This window comes from Acipenser ruthenus, chromosome 45 (genome assembly GCF_902713425.1).
Source record: "Acipenser ruthenus chromosome 45, fAciRut3.2 maternal haplotype, whole genome shotgun sequence".
NCBI classification, from domain to species: Eukaryota; Metazoa; Chordata; class Actinopteri; order Acipenseriformes; family Acipenseridae; genus Acipenser; species Acipenser ruthenus.
Window position 1 is genome coordinate 7,642,451 of NC_081233.1, and position 19,802 is coordinate 7,662,252.

Genomic DNA, 19,802 nt, shown 5'->3' on the forward strand with positions numbered 1-19,802 from the left:
CCTCCCAGTTAGCTTATTCACAAGAGCTCAATAAAGGTCCTGTCACTGACTGTTTGAATTATGACTGCTCGTATTTCTGGTAGAGACGGTCCAGTTGTCCACTTGGTCAGCTCTGGCTTGTTCCTTCTTCTAAGGAAAGACGAACAGAGACATACAGCAGGTAGCGTGTTATTTTGCATGGCATACAGCTCAAGTTAAACTAGGCAACTTTCTTTTTGGTAACTTTTCAAGAAACTTTTTGTAAGGGGAGGGGAGGGGGAGGGGGGTTGATATGGCGGCGTTAACGATTCAGAAAGTGTTTTAAAATGTCTCCTGCGACAAATTGCTTTGTATGTTGTCACGAAAAGTTGCCCAAAGGTTGTCAAGCATTAAAATGTTCTCTGGATTTAAATCTTTATGAATTTAATAATAAAAGGGTCTCTGATAAGGGTCATTAAACTGGTTGGCTGATGGCAGAAGAGAAGGCCGTGAAGTAAAATGATCTAGAAAATGCAAAACTACCTGAAAAGTCAGTAAACAGAGATCTCTTTAAAAAAAAGATTTTAAAACAAAACAAAATGAAAATGCTTTTGCTGTGGCGTGTTTTTCTTTCCAGACTGCACAAATGATTTTATTAGTCAATACTGGTCAATGCTCACTGTCATTTTCCTACAGATTGAATTCATTTCTCTGTGTCGTTAGTTCAGTTTACGTTCGAGGTAACTTTAGTTACCTTGAGCCCATGCACGAGGCTTACATCAGCAACCTGCGGTGCCAGCTGGGGGGGCATCGTCAGGGAGAAGAGCTCGCTGGAGGCTGAGCTCAGGAAGTCCCAGGACCTCGTTTTAAGATTCATGTTCATCTCAAAATAATCAATCAGTCTTCTTCAGATAAAGTCAATCAAAAAGAGTTTACCAGGAATCAAAACTACAAACAGGAGCAAAGCAAATCAAATGTGATACAACAGTGATCACACATGCAGGCCTTAGCTGATGGTATTCTGAGCTGCCCTGCTACACAGAGATGGGATGTCTGAGCTGGCATCAGTGTAGATGTTAGTTTCTGAGCTGAGCTTACATGGCATCAGAGAGGTTTTTCTGAGCTGGCATGGCACAGAGATATTAGTTTCTGAGCAAAGAAATGACTTCGTACAGCACAGATATACAGCTAGCTTATGTAATTTGCTTGATCAAATTTCCCTAGCGTGATACATGGTTTGAAACAAAGCACATTAACAGTTAACATCTGCATTTCTTCTTCGCTTCACCAATGTTAGCAGAAACCCAGATAACAAGAAGTTACACTCAAGAACAACTTAATGTAATATGAGTTTTGCTAAACTCTCACAGGCAGCAAACTGCTGATGTGCACCAGCTATGTATAGCTTGATTTTAAGAGTTTGTTAAGCCTGCGTTAATTCAGAACTTACAGTAAACACGGAAGAATCACACAATGTTTAGATAGAGTTTCAATCATTTCTTTACCATTTAAAGAGGCACCATAAGCAAGGGGTTTCATAATGTTTTGTACTGTGATATTCTGTAACAATTGTAAGTCGCCCTGGCTAAGGGCGTCTGCTAAGAAATAAATAATAATAATAATAATAATAATAATAATAATAATAATAATCATAATAATGGAAAGGAACAAAGAGCTGATGAAACAATTAATGCAATTTAACAGGAAAAACCTAGTGTTCCATTTGTATAATGTGTTATTAAGCATTCCGTGACACTTTATCTAAAGTCATAGCATGTCACATTTAATAGAAGTAAATGGTTTTAGAACCAGTTTTAATTGGTTTAATTATGGTTTGTACATAGGCAGAACAGCTTATTAAATAGAAGCAAAAAATGAGTTATTATTATTATTAATTTCTTAGCAGACGCCCTTATCCAGGGCGACTTACAATTGTTACAACATATCACATTATACATTATTTCACATTATACAGATATCACATTATTTTTTTTTACATACAATTACCCATTTATACAGTTGGGTTTTTACTGGAGCAATCTAGGTAAAGTACCTTGCTCAAGGGTACAACAGCAGTGTCCCCCACTGGGGATTGAACCCACAACCCTCCGGTCAAGAGTCCAGAGCCCTAACCACTACTCCACACTGCTTCCCCTAAGAGTTATGAAAAGCCAGTCACTCCGACATGGGTGTATTACAGGCCATGTGCCAAGCTAAAGAGCTACAAGGTCAGGGCAAGACATAGGCCAGAGTTTCAAAAGGCTTACATCGTGGTGGACACGAAGCAGAAGGGAGTGCTGGACTTCAGCAGGGGCGGCATTTACAATGAGCGCATGACCACGGAGTGCAGTTAGCCTGACACGCAAAGCTTCAAGTTTAATCTGTGGGAATCTCCGTGTCTCTCGCAGGTACGAAGATGACGTGAACAAGCGCACTTCTCTGGAGAACGGCTTTGTGGCTCCTCAAGAAGGACGTCGACGTTGCCTGCTTCAATTTGGAACCGGATGACAAGCTGCAGGGGCTGGCGGATGAGCTGGAATTCTTGCGTTTACAGAGAGGTGCAGGATCGCTTCTGCCACACACTCAGATAGAGACAGTCCCTAACCATGTGCAACCCTAACCCAGGCCTACCCCGAACCCCAGCTGGAGCTGATATATCCTAGAGCTGGGAAACCCATCTCCGCAGCTTAAGTTTAGATTCCAGTCTTTTTACAAGTCCTCCCTCCCTCATGAACAAAACCTCATCACAAACAGCAATGGCTCCAGTAGAACGTCCCACTCTCTACAGACTTTCTTTCTTTTCAGGAGCTCAGCGAGCTGCAGAATCAGTTCAAGAACGTCTCTATTGTCGTGGAGATGGACAATGCCTGCAATCTTTGCCATGTACTTATCTTATTGGTTTGAATATTAGTATTTTCTGCTTGGTTTCTTCCTGCCCCTCTGACTTGCTCCCGTCTCTCTCCAAACAGTTCATCGAGCTCATTACCTCAGCTGGCCAATAGTTTGACGACCTCTGCAACTCCAAGGCTGAGATCGCTGATGTCACAAGGACCATCTCAAGATTCAACAGTGAGATTGAGAACCTCAAAGCCCAGGTAAGAGCTAGCGAGTGCTGGGTCAATGGAAAATCATATATATTTTAGAGTAACAAATTACCATGAATAAACTTTAATGATCCTGTTTCCTCAACAGCGTGGTAACCTGGAGGCTCAGATCGCTGAGGCAGAGGAGCGCGGGGAGCTGGCAGTGAAAGACGCCAAGGCCCGTATTGCAGATCTGGAGGCCGCTCTCCAGAAAGCCAAGCAGGACATGGCCCGCCAGTTAAAGCATGGTAAAGCACAGATAAGCATTGCAAAGCACAGAAAATTATGGTAAAGCATATTTTAAAAACACATGGTAAACTATGGTAAATGCACAGAGCAACCGTGGGAAAAGCATGGGAATTACAAAATGTCGGTGTAAATCCAATCCATGAACTGCTTTAATTATTTGTAGTTATATTTTTAAGTACTTTTGATGAATGAAAACTCATTGCCGTGCCCCCAGCAATAACTCAAATAAACAAAGAGCAGTTGAGCCAAAAACAACAGACAGGATGCCAAAAGCATTCACGTCCCTATCGTCTGATCAGCCTGCAGACCAGCTACCACTCCCTACAGGCAGAGCCCACAGACAGAAACCACATTCAGCCATTAAGCAATCGTACAGTATAATACACTAGTCAAATTCTGTGACGTCTTTATCAGTATCTTCCATTTATTCAAATGCTTTAAACGCGAGCCACTGGAAAGCTACCCTCATGTGTTTGTAATAGACACTGCAGTGCCTCTGTAGATTCCTTCTGCTCTAGAGATTTGCTGCTCTTATGATCCACTTCCACACAACCCTATCAAAGAATGATCATCTCACATTCATTATGCTTGGTCTGTGCCGACTAGAGATTTCAGTATACAGATACATGGCAGTGCATCTGAAAAGAATAAGGGCATTCTTCTGCAGATTGTATCGAACTTCGAAGTACCCTTGAAAATGCACGAGATTTGAAGATGCGCAGACAGTTTCAAATGAAAACAGATATGTATCTCTATTGATGGAAGGTGTACTAGCCCCCCAGTAAAACACAAACATCATATCTTACCAAGATTATCTGAAACAAGATTGGGCAAGACATTATTATTAACTATTATTTTCTAGTAGTTGTTGCTGTGTTTAGACGCTCGGAAAAGAGTGGTTTTGGACATTTAGAAATACTAAAATAAACTTTATAAACGCAATGACAGTGACTAGAAGTCTCTCTCGATGTCTTCCCAGCTGTACAGCATATCCCTAATAAATCAAAGCACAAATACATGTGCAGCAGTCATAATGTTTCTGGTGCTAACGCTTATTAAGAAGTGGATTTTAAAGCCTTGATTATCGGTTCTTTTAACGGGGTGAAAGGAAACCTGCTAGCTAGTCCATCGATGCCTATAAATGGCAGCCATCTTGGAATTTCCAGCAGTGAATTTTTGGTCAATGTTTGAGCTGCAGTTTTTACACAATGCCACTAGATGGAGTAGTGCCGTCATATTGTAGCGTGCACGGGCGTAGGGGTCAGGACTGGTAGGTGACGCAATCTAAACATGAAGACATAAGTCCTATATCTGCGCCTGTAAGGGAGCCCGGCCCTTTTGTACAGCGGTATCGGCGCTATGCTTCAAAGCGTGAGGTCCCGGGTTCGCGTCTGACCTCTGCTTGTGAGTAGCCCCTGCCTGCGGGAACCCATGGTTGCCAGACAGTTAGGGGTCAACCAGCCCTAATGACCTAGATAAGCATCAAGATTGATCTCAGAGCTTTGTCAAGTCGGGTCTCAAAAGGATCCCAATGATTCAGCCTCAACAGTGTGGCAAGGCAACCCATTCTGTACACTCACCACTCTCTGTCTCCTACCATCTGTCCTTATAATGGATAGGATATGAAAACAGTGATTATGAATACAGAATATGTATTTATTAAGTTTTGAATTCTTGGATAAAGGCGTCTGCCAAATAAATAATAACTTATAATTACGGTTTTGTTTTTTTTTACTACGGTATTTACACATCTATACTTAACAACCACAAAATAATAATAATCGTGCTTTGATTATTGGATCATCAACTGCAGTAGCGCTTTAAACCAGCAGGTGGAGCTGCGTAGTGTCTGGATTTCTTTGCTGGTCTCTGGTTGTGACAGACGCTTTAACAGATTCCTGTGTAAGTGTATAATTGCACCAGGTTAAGTTTCCTGTCTACTGTACGCTATACTTTCTAGTCTTGGCAGGCAACTTCTCATAGCCATGAAGTTCAGAGTTCTAAATAATTCTGAAAAATGAAACAGCTTGACCGACAACAGCCCTCTTAGCTGTCTGTTTTCACTCCACAGTACTGGTTTCAACCAGTCTCACTGTTAGTGGAAACAAGTACATAAGCATGGGAACGCAGCCCAGCATGCACCTGGGAATGGCACCTTTACTGCTTTTAGTTTATTTACTGGCTACCCTCTTACAACACTCAGTGAGGGCAGGCCTGCAGGACTCCTAGGTCTAAATTAAAGCTCTACTTTGTAACAGTTTTGTGGCACCATGTTTTTTTTCAAGCTCCAGTCTTCAACTTCCACTACAGTACTAATACTGCGCTACTAATAAAGTTAGAATTCATTTTTGTCAATGTAACCCTTAACATTACGAGAAAGCAGTTCAGCGTCATATTTCATATTCAAGGCATCGCTTCATTTTAATGCAAATGAGTCATTTGAAACAGCAACGGCGTTATTAATTTAAATTATTAAAAAAGAACAAAATAAATGCCATCAGAATGTTAACTATTTCGCAGATGTGGGGAGGAATGTTATATAATGTCATTTAGTAGAAAGACATTGCTTAAAATATTAGTGGACGTTCACAGTTTTTTAAGTACGGTTGTGTATTTGCTTTTTTTTATATAAGAATAAACTGGGTCGTGTCCAACTGGCAAATGCTGTTTGGAGAAACAGGAATGAGACCTGGCTACATTATTCCGTACACACCTCACAAACAGGCCTCTGCAACATTCATCACACATGGACAGCATTTTTTTTTTTTAAAAAAAGCACTCTGTGTTTTGGCTTGTTCATCAACCATGCGGCAAAGCAAAACTGATTAAAGAAAAAAACAAAAAAAAACTTGAGGATCTGATGAACCTTTCATGTTTGAAACGATTCATGTCAGATTGATTTTGAATAGAAGTTCAGCATCAATTCTGGATTTTTGCTTTTTGTACTGCGTTTAAATTCTTTAACAAATTGGATAAAGCAAAGGCAGAATACTGCATACATGAAACGAAGGGGGACATGAAATTCTGTTTCTATTCACAATCTCATCTCATTAACTTACTCCAGCAGTGTATCGTTAATTGTGATTGTCCTTTCGCTATAACGAACCCCTTGATATAAAGAACAAAAGGCTTGGACCCCAGCAGGTTCGTTATAGCGAGGGCGTACTGTATATATGCAGCAGTGTGGAGTAGTGGTTAGGGCTCTGGACTCTTGACCGGAGGGTCGTGGGTTCAATCCCAGGTGGGGGACACTGCTGCTGTACCCTTGAGCAAGGAACTTCATCAAGATTGCTCCTATAAAAACCCAACTGTATAAACGGGTAATTGTATGTAAAAATAATGTGTAAAATAAATAACGTAATTGTAATAATGTGATGTCTTGTAACAATTGTAAGTCACCCTGGATAAGAGTGCCTGCTAAGAAATAAATAATAATATAAAACACTTCATAGATGTTGCCACCACCGAAGAGAAAAGACAGCAACTAAATCAAAGTTCTATATTCCAAATATGGCTCTCAATTATTCATACTTTATTCATTAAAAACAAAACAGGTATGCTTCCTTGTTTCGACATGTTGTCTTCATCAGAGTATATTGAAAACACAACTCATTAGCTCTATTAAATACACCCTGCAATCCTTATCATTAACACCATTATCCGATTATTAGAAATAATGATATAGCAATCAATGCATTCATTTCACATTCCATACACTTAGCAACAATCTGCTACATATGTTATTAAATATTATAGTTTAATCCACAGCATGCAATTATCATGGTTCACTAACATTTAATATATATTCAGCAGCAATCTGCCACATAAATTAAAGTGTAATTCTTTAATTAAATATTATAATTGATTCAGCATAGTGCAATTGACATGTTCAAATTCGATCATGACTTCATATTTAAACACACACAATTAAAATTAAAATCACATAAAGTCAACACTCATATACCACAAATCTATAAATGATAGTATAAATTAATTATGAAATATTGTTATTAAACATTATTATTATTATTATTATTATTATTATTATTATTATTTATTTCTTAGCAGACGCCCTTATCCAGGGCGACTTACAATCGTAAGCAAATACATTTCAAGTATTACAGTACAAGTAATACAATAAGAGCAAGGGCAACATTGTAGATAACTTAACAATGCGACTGACACAATTATCTAAATGATATTGTCCCGATAATTACATATTACCACAGATCCATACAATAGAAACTATCAGCATTGAAAACACTTCAACATAATGTAATCGACATCTCTGACTTAAATCAGAGATTTCAAGTTGAAGGACACAAATTGACTCCTTCATTGAGACCAATTGGTTTTAATGTTTGAAGGGCAAATATCCAGTATGCTTCTCTCCGTAGTAACAAAAGTATCCAATTCCCACCTCGAGCTGGTAGAGTCACTTTTTCCACCCCCACAATTCCTAATGAATGTGGAGATGATCCGTGACCGGCTTTTCTTAAAGTGTTTGGCTATTGCATATTTTTGATCTGGGTGCCCTAATTGCTTCTTTATGTTCAGAGACCCTTATTTTTGAAGGCTCTATTCGTTTGACCCGTGTAAACCAGTCTGCATGGACAGGTTAACATGTAAACTACTCCTGTGATATTACAATTAATGATGCCTTGAATTTCTATCTTTTTGCCCGATCTTGGGTTATTAATAGTTTTAGTATTTACAGCATTTAAGATTAGCATCCGGTGGATTAGATAACCATGCAATTACTTTGCAAAAAACATTGAGGACACATCGGTTCATTCATTTAGTCCAAAAGTGGACAAGCACTTTTCAAACATCTCTGAAGTGACGGCATTTATATTATATTATATTATATTATATTATATTATATTATAAGCACCTGCCTGTTTCCAGTTGCATTTGAAAGCTTTAGTGAAGATTCTACAATGTATTTTGCTTTTGGCTTTTAGTAATAAAATATTCTCAATGCTTATATTATATGACTAAGTATAATATGCGGATGCATGTTTTAAGTTCTATACAAAGGCTTTTCTGAACAGTCTACACTTTTTTTTTTTTTTAGCTCATAACAGGTGTTAATTTAACAAGGTAGTAGATGCTTTGTGACTATTGCCCCAAGTTTCCCTTATAAAAGTTTCCCATAGTAACAGCTTATTGAAAGCATGGTAAAGCACAGGTAAGCATTGCAAAGAATAGCGAGGTATGGTATGCTAATGTTAATGGCAAACCGGGCTAAGCTTTGGTGAATGCACAGTCTAACAACAGGAGAAGCATGGTCAAACTGCTAAAGCACTGTGCAAAAATAGCGTGGGAGACTTTTATAAGGGCTGGGCAGACACTCTTTCCAATTCTCGTCTGCTGGTGTCTGGAATACTCTGATCTAGTTATCTATAACCTGGCCTTGGTGCTGGCAGGTACTTGTGATTGCTACATTACTACAGACCGATTACATACCTCCTGTTGTACTGTAATATTGCTTTGCGTTGCTCGATACTGCCTTGAATCTGTTGTATAGTTTTGTTAAAGCCAGAACGGTTTTTTGAGCCTCTTGGCCAGATTATTGAAAATCGTTTCTAAACTGACTTACCTGGTTCAATAAAGGACTAATTGAATACTGTGTAGTATTATTAGTACTATATAAGTGGCATTATATACTTGTCACTCTTGCCGGTAAAGTTTTTTTTAAATAGCATGGAAAAACCCCAGTAGACTGTGTTCAGTTTGCTCTAGCACAAGACACCTGTCTATGGGCTGTCAAGGCTAATTAGTGTATCTTTGAGGTGTGGTCACTTCCCCATTGTCTTCACATTCCAGCTGGCTCCCTTTGCACAACTGTGAAGCATCATGTGTCACAATAAGTCCCTGTGGTTTACCGTGAGAGTTGCAGTTATTGGCGTATCAAATGTGCAGCACGCCTACACTACTCAGAGTACTGTAGCCACACCTTTGATACATTATTGATTAAATGCCCTTGCAATAAAATGATGTGCTGTGGAAAATCACAGAATCAGTCCTGGGTTTGCTGGTTCAATGGGCTCCACACCCAGTCTCCCAAACTGGTTTGAGCTGGGAGGTGTGGTCCTGTTAAACGAACCTCTGGACTTTTATAGCTCTCTCTCTCTCTCTCTCTCTCTCTCTCTCTCTCTCTCTCTCTCTCTCTCTCTCTCTCTCTCTCTCTCTGTGTCTCTCTCTCTCTCTCTCTCTCTCTCTCTCTCTCTCTCTCTCTCTCTCTGTGTCTCTCTCTCTCTCTGACTGTCTCAGCATATGAATCTGGATATCTGTGCAGAATGCTGTTCACAAAGCAGACTTTTAAGGCTTTTTTGTTTTAATATTAAAAGAGACCCCGAATTTGTAACATTAATAGGGGTATTAAAATAACATATTATTTCTCTTTTGAAAAGAGAACCCTTATAAAAGTTCCCCATAGCAGAAGCATAGCAAAGTGTAATAAATCACAGTGAAAGCATGGTAAAGCATAGCTAAGCCTTGTAAAGAATAGCGAGGTCTGGTAAAGCATATTAATAAACAAGGCATGCCAGGGTAAACGATGGGAAAAGTGTAGTTTACTGCGGTGAACTTCATCAAGGTTTTTACATGGAAAATCTTAAAGCAATTAAGTTTTATTGCATAACTTGTTTCTTTTTCACCCTGTCAAACGGTTGTCAACAGGCTGCCCACAATGCCATTAGCATAGCATACCTTTGTTTCATGGTGGTTTTCATGAAAGCCTTTCCCCGCTGAAATACTGGGGTGTTGTGTGGTGGGAACACCCTCCTCAGCATTGAATTGAAAGCAAGTGGCTTTGTTTTGTCTAGTGTGTGTTGTCAGTTATACAGGTCTATGTACTTCTAAAGAATGTGTTGTGGTTGCATGGAAATCATTTGGATGTACCGGTTTGATTAGCCACTTAAAAAATAGTTTTGGCTTTTTTGTCAGTTTCATTATCTTTAATGGTTTTCATGCAGCATTGTAGGTCACAGGCGCTGTGTGAAACCTCTATGAAAAAAGCTGACCTGCCTCCCAGCCGAGTAAGTGGTGTTTTGCCTTCTGGGGTCTCCACGGTTACCTCACCTGGATCAGGAAAAACAAACACAAATAGTATATGTGTTTCTGCCTTACCCTGGGGCTGCCCTGTTTCACCACATGGCCTTGTCTGATAGGCTGCTGCTGGTGGGTGAGGGCTGGGACCAGGACATTGATACAACAGAGCTGTGGTATGAGAATGGAGCTCAGTGAACAATGGGGCCACTGAAGAAGACTTGAAGAGGACTTGAAGATACTTTATTTGTGCTGTAAAACCACGTGGGTTCCCTCCAGTTGGGTTAATAATAATAATAATAATAATAATAATAATAATAATAATATTATTTGTATTACTTGTGTTGCCTCCAAACATGAAGTGCAATACTGTGGCACTGTCCATTTACTACTGTCTAAACACTAGATCTAATACCAACTCTAGCAGCTGACGTCTTTTGATTGCCCTTTGGTAATTCAACTTTAAGACGCGGTCAGAACTGAAAATATCCTAGCGTTCTAGAACACCTAAGCTCTGAAACGACTGAAAATTCCGTTAAAGTGATTGGGGAGTTGCGTGGGTTCAAGCATTGACAGCTCTGGTCTCCACTAGTCGGAGACGGTGGCGCTGGTTCAAGAGAATTCATCTCATTGCTGTAAACTATGCTGATGGCACCAGTTAACCCAATCGATCTTCCTACAGTAGCAGAAAGAGCTGACCTTATTAACTGGTCTCTCAGATGGATTTGACATCCATTTCTTGTTTGCTTGCTGTGGATAGTTGCCTAATTAGTTGACAGCATTAAAGACTGTTGTGCGCCTGCAGCAAATAATTGAAAAGCAAACCGTTGAACTAGCTCTGCTAAACTTTGGAACCCTGTAGCAGTCAAACATGCTCCTAGGAAATACATTGCAGTGTAGATCTGTGCAGGTGTACGAGTAAGTAAGGTGGACAAAGAGACATGATGAACGAAACACCTTTACATTCTGTTACAAGAGAAACCACACACAAGTCTTACGTTGTTTTTTTTTCAAAGTCATTTATTTCATTAGTACGTAGTACAGATTTAAAAGCAGTAAGGCAGCCTAGTTCGGCCTGATCAACAGTAACCACCTTTGATGTGGCTGCTTGCATTACCTCGAATGTGCTGATCTATGGCACTGTTCAATCAAACTTTCAGACATAGGAAGCATTGTACAGTATAACATGTAACACCTGTGTTAAATACTGAAACACACATATATCCTGCGCCTCTGGATTTAATGTTGGTATAAAACAGTAAAATAATACGGTAGCTGTATATATATGTGTGTGTTTTTATTGAATGCATACCTTCTATCACTTTTCTGAAGACAGTTACTGTGGCAAGCACTAATGGGAATACAAAGGAAGAAGTTTAGTACGGTATCACCAGGGATGGGAATTCTGGTGGGATTTAGACTGCTCGGACAAGAGAAGCAAGCCCCCAACTTGGTGGTTGATTTTATTTTTGGTTACAAGCTGGGCCCCGTTTAGGAACTTGGAGGTTCTGTTAAGACCACATTAATGAACACCCCCAATTTCCCAGCGGCATTGGATTCTACAGAAAGGAGTTGAATTCATAAAAGAAGAGCTTTCAAGCAGTCGAGGGGACAGTATTTGTTAGGTTACAATAAAAACATAAACCAAAGAACAACCGAAATCCAGGGAATACACCAAGAGTGACGCCCTGCTATTGACGGCTTAGCTAACCAGAGGGCACTTGTTGGTCCATTGGGTTCTCAACTCAATTCCCCCTTTTTGTCTCAGAAAAATTACATTTGGATAGACAATATTCATGCAATAAAGGGGACAAGCGTCGGTCAGCATTTGTTTGGATCCGATAATCGTTCCCGAAGAGCAATAATCATTGATTGAAGCTCATTCCCTTTATTACATGCCACATATATTTTCTCTAAAAAATGGGAACGAACAGGTCTCTACGGGTAGCTGTAAGCTGGCAATAGTGAGGCGTCACGTAACGACAGCGGAGATTTTGTTGTTTTGATGCCTGTGGTTCTTCTCCGATTTACTTGCGGAATCGGTTGTCGCTGGTCTCGGTCATCTTGATCACCACGTTCTTAGCGGCCACGTTCCTGGTGGTCTGAGCTGTGCTATACCCAGAGGAAGAGGAGCTGTACCCACCACTGGTGGAGTAGCCACCGGCATGCATACCTTTGCTGCTGGACTGGCCTATGGATAGAGGGGGGAAACAGGTTGGTTATCAGCGAGCTAGTTGGGAGTCCATACAGTACAATGACTTCAAATCAAACAAAAAAACATGACCTTTTTTAATCAAGGTAAGAAACGGTACCCACGGATTAAAATCGCATCCTGCTCAATAATGCCATATAAAGAGGATGTATGAAGAATTATACATGGCATCTTTTGGAGTGGGTTACGAAAATCCTAGCAATGCATCTACACAGCTGTAAGGTTTGGGACTCTTAAGTGTGTCTTGCTCCTTTTACAATCCTGAACTTGATAGAAGATGTGGAGATAGCTGGTATACTTACTGTAGGATGGTGCGGCGTGGACACTGACAACTGAGTGGTTGCTAATCCTGCAACATGAAAAGTGAGAAGTTAGTCACTTCAAATACCTGTTTTAACTGAATAACAAAATAAATAAATATATAAGGTTTCCACTTAAGGCATACCTGTCCTCCTCTCCTTCCAGGAGCTTCCTGTAGGTGGCGATCTCGATATCCAGGGCCAGCTTGACGCTCATCAGCTCCTGGTACTCCCGGACCTGGCGGGCCATGTCCTGCTTGGCTTTCTGGAGAGCGGCCTCCAGATCTCCAATACGGAGCTTGGCGTCTTTCACTGCCAGCTCCCCGCGCTCCTCTGCCTCAGCGATCTGAGCCTCCAGGGTGGCACGCTAAGAGAGAGAGAAAGAAATAAAGAGGGAGAGCTTTCTTCAGTTACTGAGGTGAGATTTCCTTTGGTAAGGCCAGGGATTCCAAGAGGTTTCTTTAAAAAACAACGATTGCCACAATGTACTAAGATTCAATTTGATTATTTTTTTTTTGCTTGTTTAGCTTTCTAACTCCTAATCGGATATTTCACATTAGACTATTTACACGTGACGGACAGGTATATTATCTTACCTGTCCCTTGATGGACGAGATCTCACTCTCAAGTCTCTGGATCATGCGCTTCAGCTCAGCGATATCACCTTTGGTATTACGTAGCTCATCACTATATTTGCCAGCCTGGGAGGACATCTCACTGTACTGTAAAAAACCAAAGAAAACAAAACCTAAAATTCTAGGTGATGTAAAACTTTTGGCCACAGCTGTAGTATAATAATACTGCTAATAATACTAATAATACTACTAATAATTAAACCGTATAGCTTAATGTGATGTCATTTCCATCTTACAACAACTCTCTGATACAAACTATATGATACAAATACATTTCAGAATGTATCACATCAGTATCACGGTCAGCTATGCAGAACATAATAATCTTTTTACTCTATATATATTTAATAAAATACATCGTGCTAAAAGAGGCTTCTATTTTTTTCTCGAGGGAATCGTGTGAATTGAAAGATGTCTCCCCTTACCTTGACCTTGTACCAGGACTCTGCCTCCTCGCGGCTCTTGGCAGCAATGTCCTCATACTGAGCCTTGACCTCGGCCACGATGGAGTCCATGTCCAGGTGACGAGTGTTGTCCATCTGCACGACGACGGAGGTGTCTTTGATCTGGCTCTGCATCTCGCGGAGTTCCTGGTTTTAAAATAAAATAGGGGAATAAAGCCGGGTCAATGCTCAGCAAAGGTCTTCAAAACTGAAAGAACGCCCTTCATTACAAGGACACCACATCAAGCTCTTGTGATGCGCCTTACCTCGCTGGTAAAAACATAAGAAGCCAAGTCAAGTGAATAAAAAGCTTCGGCTAGTGCCTGCTTCAGTACACCTGGTCTGCTAGACTTAGCTTCTTATATTTTTACCTTCAAATTCTAACAGAGCGTTTTGAACGCAGACGCTTTACCTCCTCGTAAATGCTCCTCAGGAAGTTGATCTCGTCGCTCAGGGCGCCAACCTTGTCCTCCAGATCAGCCTTAACCAGGAAGGCACCATCGACATCCTAAAAAACACAGCAGACAAGAACTGGTGTCACGTTCTCCTTCATAAGGGTGATGGCTCTAAACAGTATCATCACATCACAACTTTAATGAATGAGAAGGCTCAGTTTTAAAAGAGCCTTTCACAAATCATGTTGAAAGTCAATGGTACTTGGCAGCTGATAGGTATTGTGTAGAACCCTATGGATATTACTTTTCTAGCGCGTTGGTTGCACGCTCATCAAACCTGTGGGCAGGTAACACTATCTGTACTAGCTGTAATCAATCTACTAGTCAAACTATTAAAACAATGATTAAATTCATTGTACACACCACACCCACACAGTGGAACCCCACATGAAATACATATTCTTCTTACAAAGCCTTAGTGTCTTGCCACGGGCTTTCTCAGATAAAGAGATTACTATTATGGTTTTGTATTCTGGCTTTCCAGCAGAACAAGACTTTGAATGATTCTGAATTGAATTTGCTGTGACTCAAACTTTCTTCTGTTTAAAATCAGTTAGACAGAAGGAATACATGCAAAGGTGCAGGATGTATATTGATCATTTTATTGGTAATTTAGGTAAGTGCTGAGGACTGACCTTCTTTAAGGTTAAAACTATAAAAGGCTATTGGATGCATTGGGGGTTTGGAGACATGTTGATAGGTCTGGATTTAGCACTGTAAGACTGTGTTAAACTGATGTTTCAAATGCGGGATACATTACAAACAGACTTACCTTCTTCAGGACGACAAAGTCGTTTTCCAGACCGGTGCGTCTGTTGATTTCATCTTCATACCTACAAACAACAGCAAAAGTACAGGGAGTAGTGCATCGCTTGATAATTAAATTAGATACATCGAAACTTAATAACTTTGGATCGAAATATTTCTCTTAATTTTGCCATTCCGTTTCTTTTTCAGTACTACTGCAATATCATATGATTGAGAGATTGAAAGTTATGGATAAAAACACTGGAACGACTCAAACTGTCATGCAGTGTCACTGGTTAGGGTCAGTGTTTCCAGGTTATGTTGCCCAGCTGCCTGATCAGTGAATGTGACACACAAGACCACTGGCTGTCAGCAGCTTTGCAGACTCAACAGTTCTTGAAGACCACCCCAGAACTTCAACTGAACAGTTGAGCTTTCTCTAACTTTCACACTCGGGGGCCAATCAAAACAATGCTATTTTTTTGCACGGTGGGTTTTTATGAATGTTTAGACCCATGCATTCTCGCTATGTCCTTTATTTGATTGTGTGTTTTATTTTGGTGAGTGTTTGCAGACTCACTTGCCCTTGAAGTCCTCCACGGCCCCCTGCATGTTCCTCAGCTCACTGTCCAGCTTGCTCTTGTCGTTGTTGATGGCGTCGAGCTGCCTGCGCAGGTTGGCGATGTACGCCTCGAACATGGCGTTGATGTTGGACTTGGTGGTGGTCTGCCCCTGCAGCAGGTTCCACTTGGTCTCCAGCATCTTGTTCTGCTGCTCCAGAAAACGGACCTAGAAACGAAGCAAGGGGGAGCAAGTCAAGTCAGACCAAACCATGCTCAGTAAAGGAATGCTTTCATGATTATTAACATGGGATGTTACAATATCAAGCACTGCAAAAGCAGCATGCCATTAAGTGATTTAATTCCTTCGTTTCATGTTAGTTACACTTTAGCCTCTATAATGAATAATCTGATGCACATTTCTGACATGTACCATGAATGTTTTATTATGGATCCTTGAACCGATGTGTTGAAATCCTTAGCCATGGGACAAAATGCTGCTCATATTGGACTGGGGAAATGCTATAAAGTAGCAATGCATGCATGCTACAGTGTTGTCGCCAGTAGTATACTGTAGTGTTTTATCATATAGAAATACCAGCCTGGCTCAAGGGAAGTATGTCAAATCACAGTGAAAGTGCTGATTGCTCTATAGTGATGTGAAGTATGAACTTACAGCAGTAAAAAAAAAAAAAAAAAAAAACGCCCAAAACACCAACTTAGGGGGCATTTCTGCATCTTTGCTAATCAAAAACGTTTTACATAGAGTTTTATTTTGGGTCTGCAAGCCTGCTATCAGAAACAGGCTTGCCCTGTTCCTCAGCCTTGTTTAAGATAAGTACAAACACTGCTGCGCCCTGCTATACCACATTTTAATGAGATCCGAGATTTGCATCATGCAAACACAGGACATGGCTGTGTGTTTTGAGGCAGTTGTGTTTCATAAACACTAATGGGCGACTGTGTTAACTCTATCACTGCCTGACTCCATTGCTGGGGAGTTCAGGAATTGGAAAGAAAGTACAGTGTAATTAACTGTCTTGGAAATTTGTATTAGCCCTCGACAAACTTTTGACTGACAAATAATATTAGTTGCAATTCCTGTGTACCATTATCCTTGACGTATAAAACTCTGTGACACACAGTGTATGACCTGAAGCATGCAGACAGCACCGTATTGTTATATGTGTAATTAGTAACTGGACCTGGAATCTGATCTAGAAAAAAAACTTCTACGAGGAGCCCAAAGCAAGGGTGTTCCTTCTTTCTTTCCTTCTTTCTTTTTTTCTCTCTTTCTTTCTTTCATTCATTCATTTTGATGGGTATGAAATTACATGAATCATTAACTTTTATTTAATCTGAAGTTACACCGTGACTAGACAACTCCCATATTTCAGTGCCAATATGTAACTTTGCATTAGAGCCCTGTGTGAAAATGTTCCTATATAGGTGTAAATAAAGCAATTTACCTGAAGTGGTAGCTGCACAATAAAATAATTATGCAGAGTACTCTATACCCCACCTTGGATTTGCACAACATACTGTTTCAGTACCACTAGTAGATACTTTACTATACACCGAGACTAACAGAGACTAGGGGAGCTAGTCAAAGAAATGTACCTTTACCTAGAAACAAACTGAACACACCCTGAAACTCAACTGTGCTGACAAAGAACTTTCCTTAACTCTCTGTCTCGGATTCACATACATGCAGGGGCAACCGACTGAGGTAAAGACAATCTCTCCGTTATTATACAATGCTTTCAGCAAACACACCATGAGTTGTTTACTCCAATTCGCCATTAACAAAAACAAAATTCAGAGAGGAGAAACGCAGCCAATCAGGTTGCCAAAGCAGAAATAAACAAGCGAAGTCTTTTAATTCAGGGGCTCGAATGGAGTATTAAGTGGTTTCTTTTTCGTTTTTGATTGGTGTTTTTTTTTTTTCTTTTCTATTGTGCTAATGGCGATTTAGTCTAAACAGTTTTGAGAATCTGGCTCTGTGTCATCTAGTTCACAAGTACAGGAAAGGCTGAGGCAGGCTCACCTTGTCGATGAAGGAGGCGAAGCGGTTGTTGAGGCCCTTGATCTGCTCCTTCTCCTGGGAGCGGATCACCTGGATGTTGGGGTCGATCTCCAGGTTGAGGGGGGCCAGCAGGCTGTTGTTGTAGGTCACTGCGGAGATGGGGATGCTGGGGAGACGCATTCCTCCACCCATGCTTCCTCCCATGGAGCTGTAGGAGCTGTAGCCATTGCTCATTCTAATCTGCCCACTGCTGTAGAGGCCGCTCTGGCTCATGCTGCTGCCCCCAGACCGAGATGACCTGTTGTTCAGGCTGCTGGTGCTGATGCTAATTCGCTTGCTTCCCAACAGAGACATGGCTTGGTTTGGCTTTGTAGGTACAAGAGCAGAAGAAACAGTGCTGGATAGCTTTGCTGACCTTGTAGTCTGCCAGCTCGGAGACACTCTCTTTTATTCCCCTAGCACAAGGGGAAGTAGGAGGCACGGCCACCAAGCCAGTGTCACAATCCCCTGTCTGAATACCTGCCGGGGTGTGGCTGTGCAGAGCCTTGAATCTGGAATTACCTGTCTGACCGCACCCACTCTCACCTGCAGGTGACAGTGACAGTAAATGGGGACAGACAGCACAGCATTGAGCATAGTCACGACAGCCAATCGGCTGTTCACTGCAAACAGTGTACTGCCAGAGGATTTCTTTAATGTTATAATCTTTAATGGCGAAGCAGGCATAAATTGTCTTGTTTATTGGTTTATGGATTTCATGGCACTGCTACATCAGGCATGTCCAATCACGGTCCTGGGTGGGGGGGGGGGAGGGGGGGGCACTATTCCACTCCAGGTACAGGTCAAATGATATAATCAACTACTTCATGGTCTAGATGGCGATTCAGTTAAACAATTTAGAACAGGTCTGGAACAAAGACCAGGAGTGGAAGTGCCTATGGACACCTCTGGGCTACAGTCAGGCACGGTGAGATTGCCTTCATAGCTTTGCACGCAGACACAGAGAGTGAAAGAGAGCATGCAGTTAGTGCTTACCTCAATCCTGACCTGAACGCCCCCAACCCCCTTGAACCTCATGTCAAGGGGGTGGGGGCGCTCATGTGCAATCAGGTAGGCAGTGAAGTAGCTGACTGCGCCACTTGGTCCTGCAGTATCACTTAATTTTGGATGCAGTAACATTGTCGCAGTGCTAGCTAGTAGTAGTAGTGCAGTAAGTACATATTGAGTGGAAATGCATCGTTCACAATACTGCTTAATGAAACAGCACCTCTGTATACTTTGTCTATGAGGTAGTGATCTAGATTGGCTCATTCCTTATACCAATACCTGCCCTGAAGCACACAGCTATGCACTTTAAAAATTGAAGAAAGTTTTTAAAACCCATGGTCTTCTGTTAGCACGAATGATCCTATCCCTGGTTCTCTTTCCATTGTGACGAATAGATAAATACTGTATTAATACAGCAGATCAGGCATACTGTTGTATCCTGGTAGCTGCTGTAATCCCTTCTCGTGGTGCAGATCACCTGATCTGATCACAGCCAACTAGACCAGGGGTGGCCAAACCTGCTCACAAAGAGCCACAATCCTGCAGGTTTTCTGGGTATCTAAATCATCAATGGCTAAAAAAAAGTAAGTGTTGACCAACTGGGGAAATAATATATACGTATATATATATATATATATATATATATATATATATATATATATATATATATATATATATACTGTGTAGCTACAGTAATACCGCATAACTGTGCAAATTGGTGCATGGCAAACCATATTATAAACATTTCAGCTTCCCGTCTTGCATTTGCTGTGAGGTCCCTTTTATTCAAACACAGGTGCATTGGGCTAATATATGAAACTGATGGAAGGAACGGCATTGTCACAGAAATGTAGAAGAATGTTTCTGTGCCTTGAAGATTAACAGTAGCACAGTACCTGTATTGTAAAGTGTATGCATCCAGGTGCCAAATCACCCGGATCCAAACAGCACACGGTTTGCATTGCCAAGTACATCTACTGTATCAAACTGTGGAACTCCCATAAACTGGGCTTCCCCCATAAAGCCATGGGACTT

General features: G+C 41.0%; 1 protein-coding gene and 1 pseudogene across 1 annotated transcript; one reads left to right on the forward strand and one right to left on the reverse strand.

Annotated features, from left to right (window-relative positions):
• Positions 1-449: 449 nt before the first annotated feature.
• The window catches only part of LOC117967034 (intermediate filament protein ON3-like), a 37,509-nt pseudogene continuing 18,156 nt past the window's right edge, over positions 450-19,802 (forward strand).
• Positions 11,343-18,184, reverse strand: LOC131720877 (intermediate filament protein ON3-like). Its single transcript, XM_059013207.1, has 9 exons — positions 17,742-18,184; positions 15,715-15,923; positions 15,160-15,220; positions 14,345-14,440; positions 13,915-14,079; positions 13,451-13,576; positions 13,001-13,221; positions 12,858-12,904; positions 11,343-12,534 (listed from the first exon to the last, which is right to left on the reverse strand). The coding sequence occupies exons 1-9, from the start codon at positions 18,072-18,074 to the stop codon at positions 12,371-12,373; spliced, it is 1,422 nt and encodes a 473-aa protein (XP_058869190.1). The 5' UTR covers positions 18,075-18,184; the 3' UTR covers positions 11,343-12,370.

Coding starts and splice junctions, on each gene's coding strand:
- LOC131720877 (XM_059013207.1), bottom strand. CDS start 18,074: ATGTCTCTGTTGGGAAGCAAGCGAATTAGCATCAGCACCAGCAGCCTG. Junction 15,924..17,741: donor TCGCCTCCTTCATCGACAAG/GTGAGCCTGCCT, acceptor CTTCGTTTCTAG/GTCCGTTTTCTGGAGCAGCA. Junction 14,441..15,159: donor ACTTTGTCGTCCTGAAGAAG/GTAAGTCTGTTT, acceptor TGTGTTTTTTAG/GATGTCGATGGTGCCTTCCT.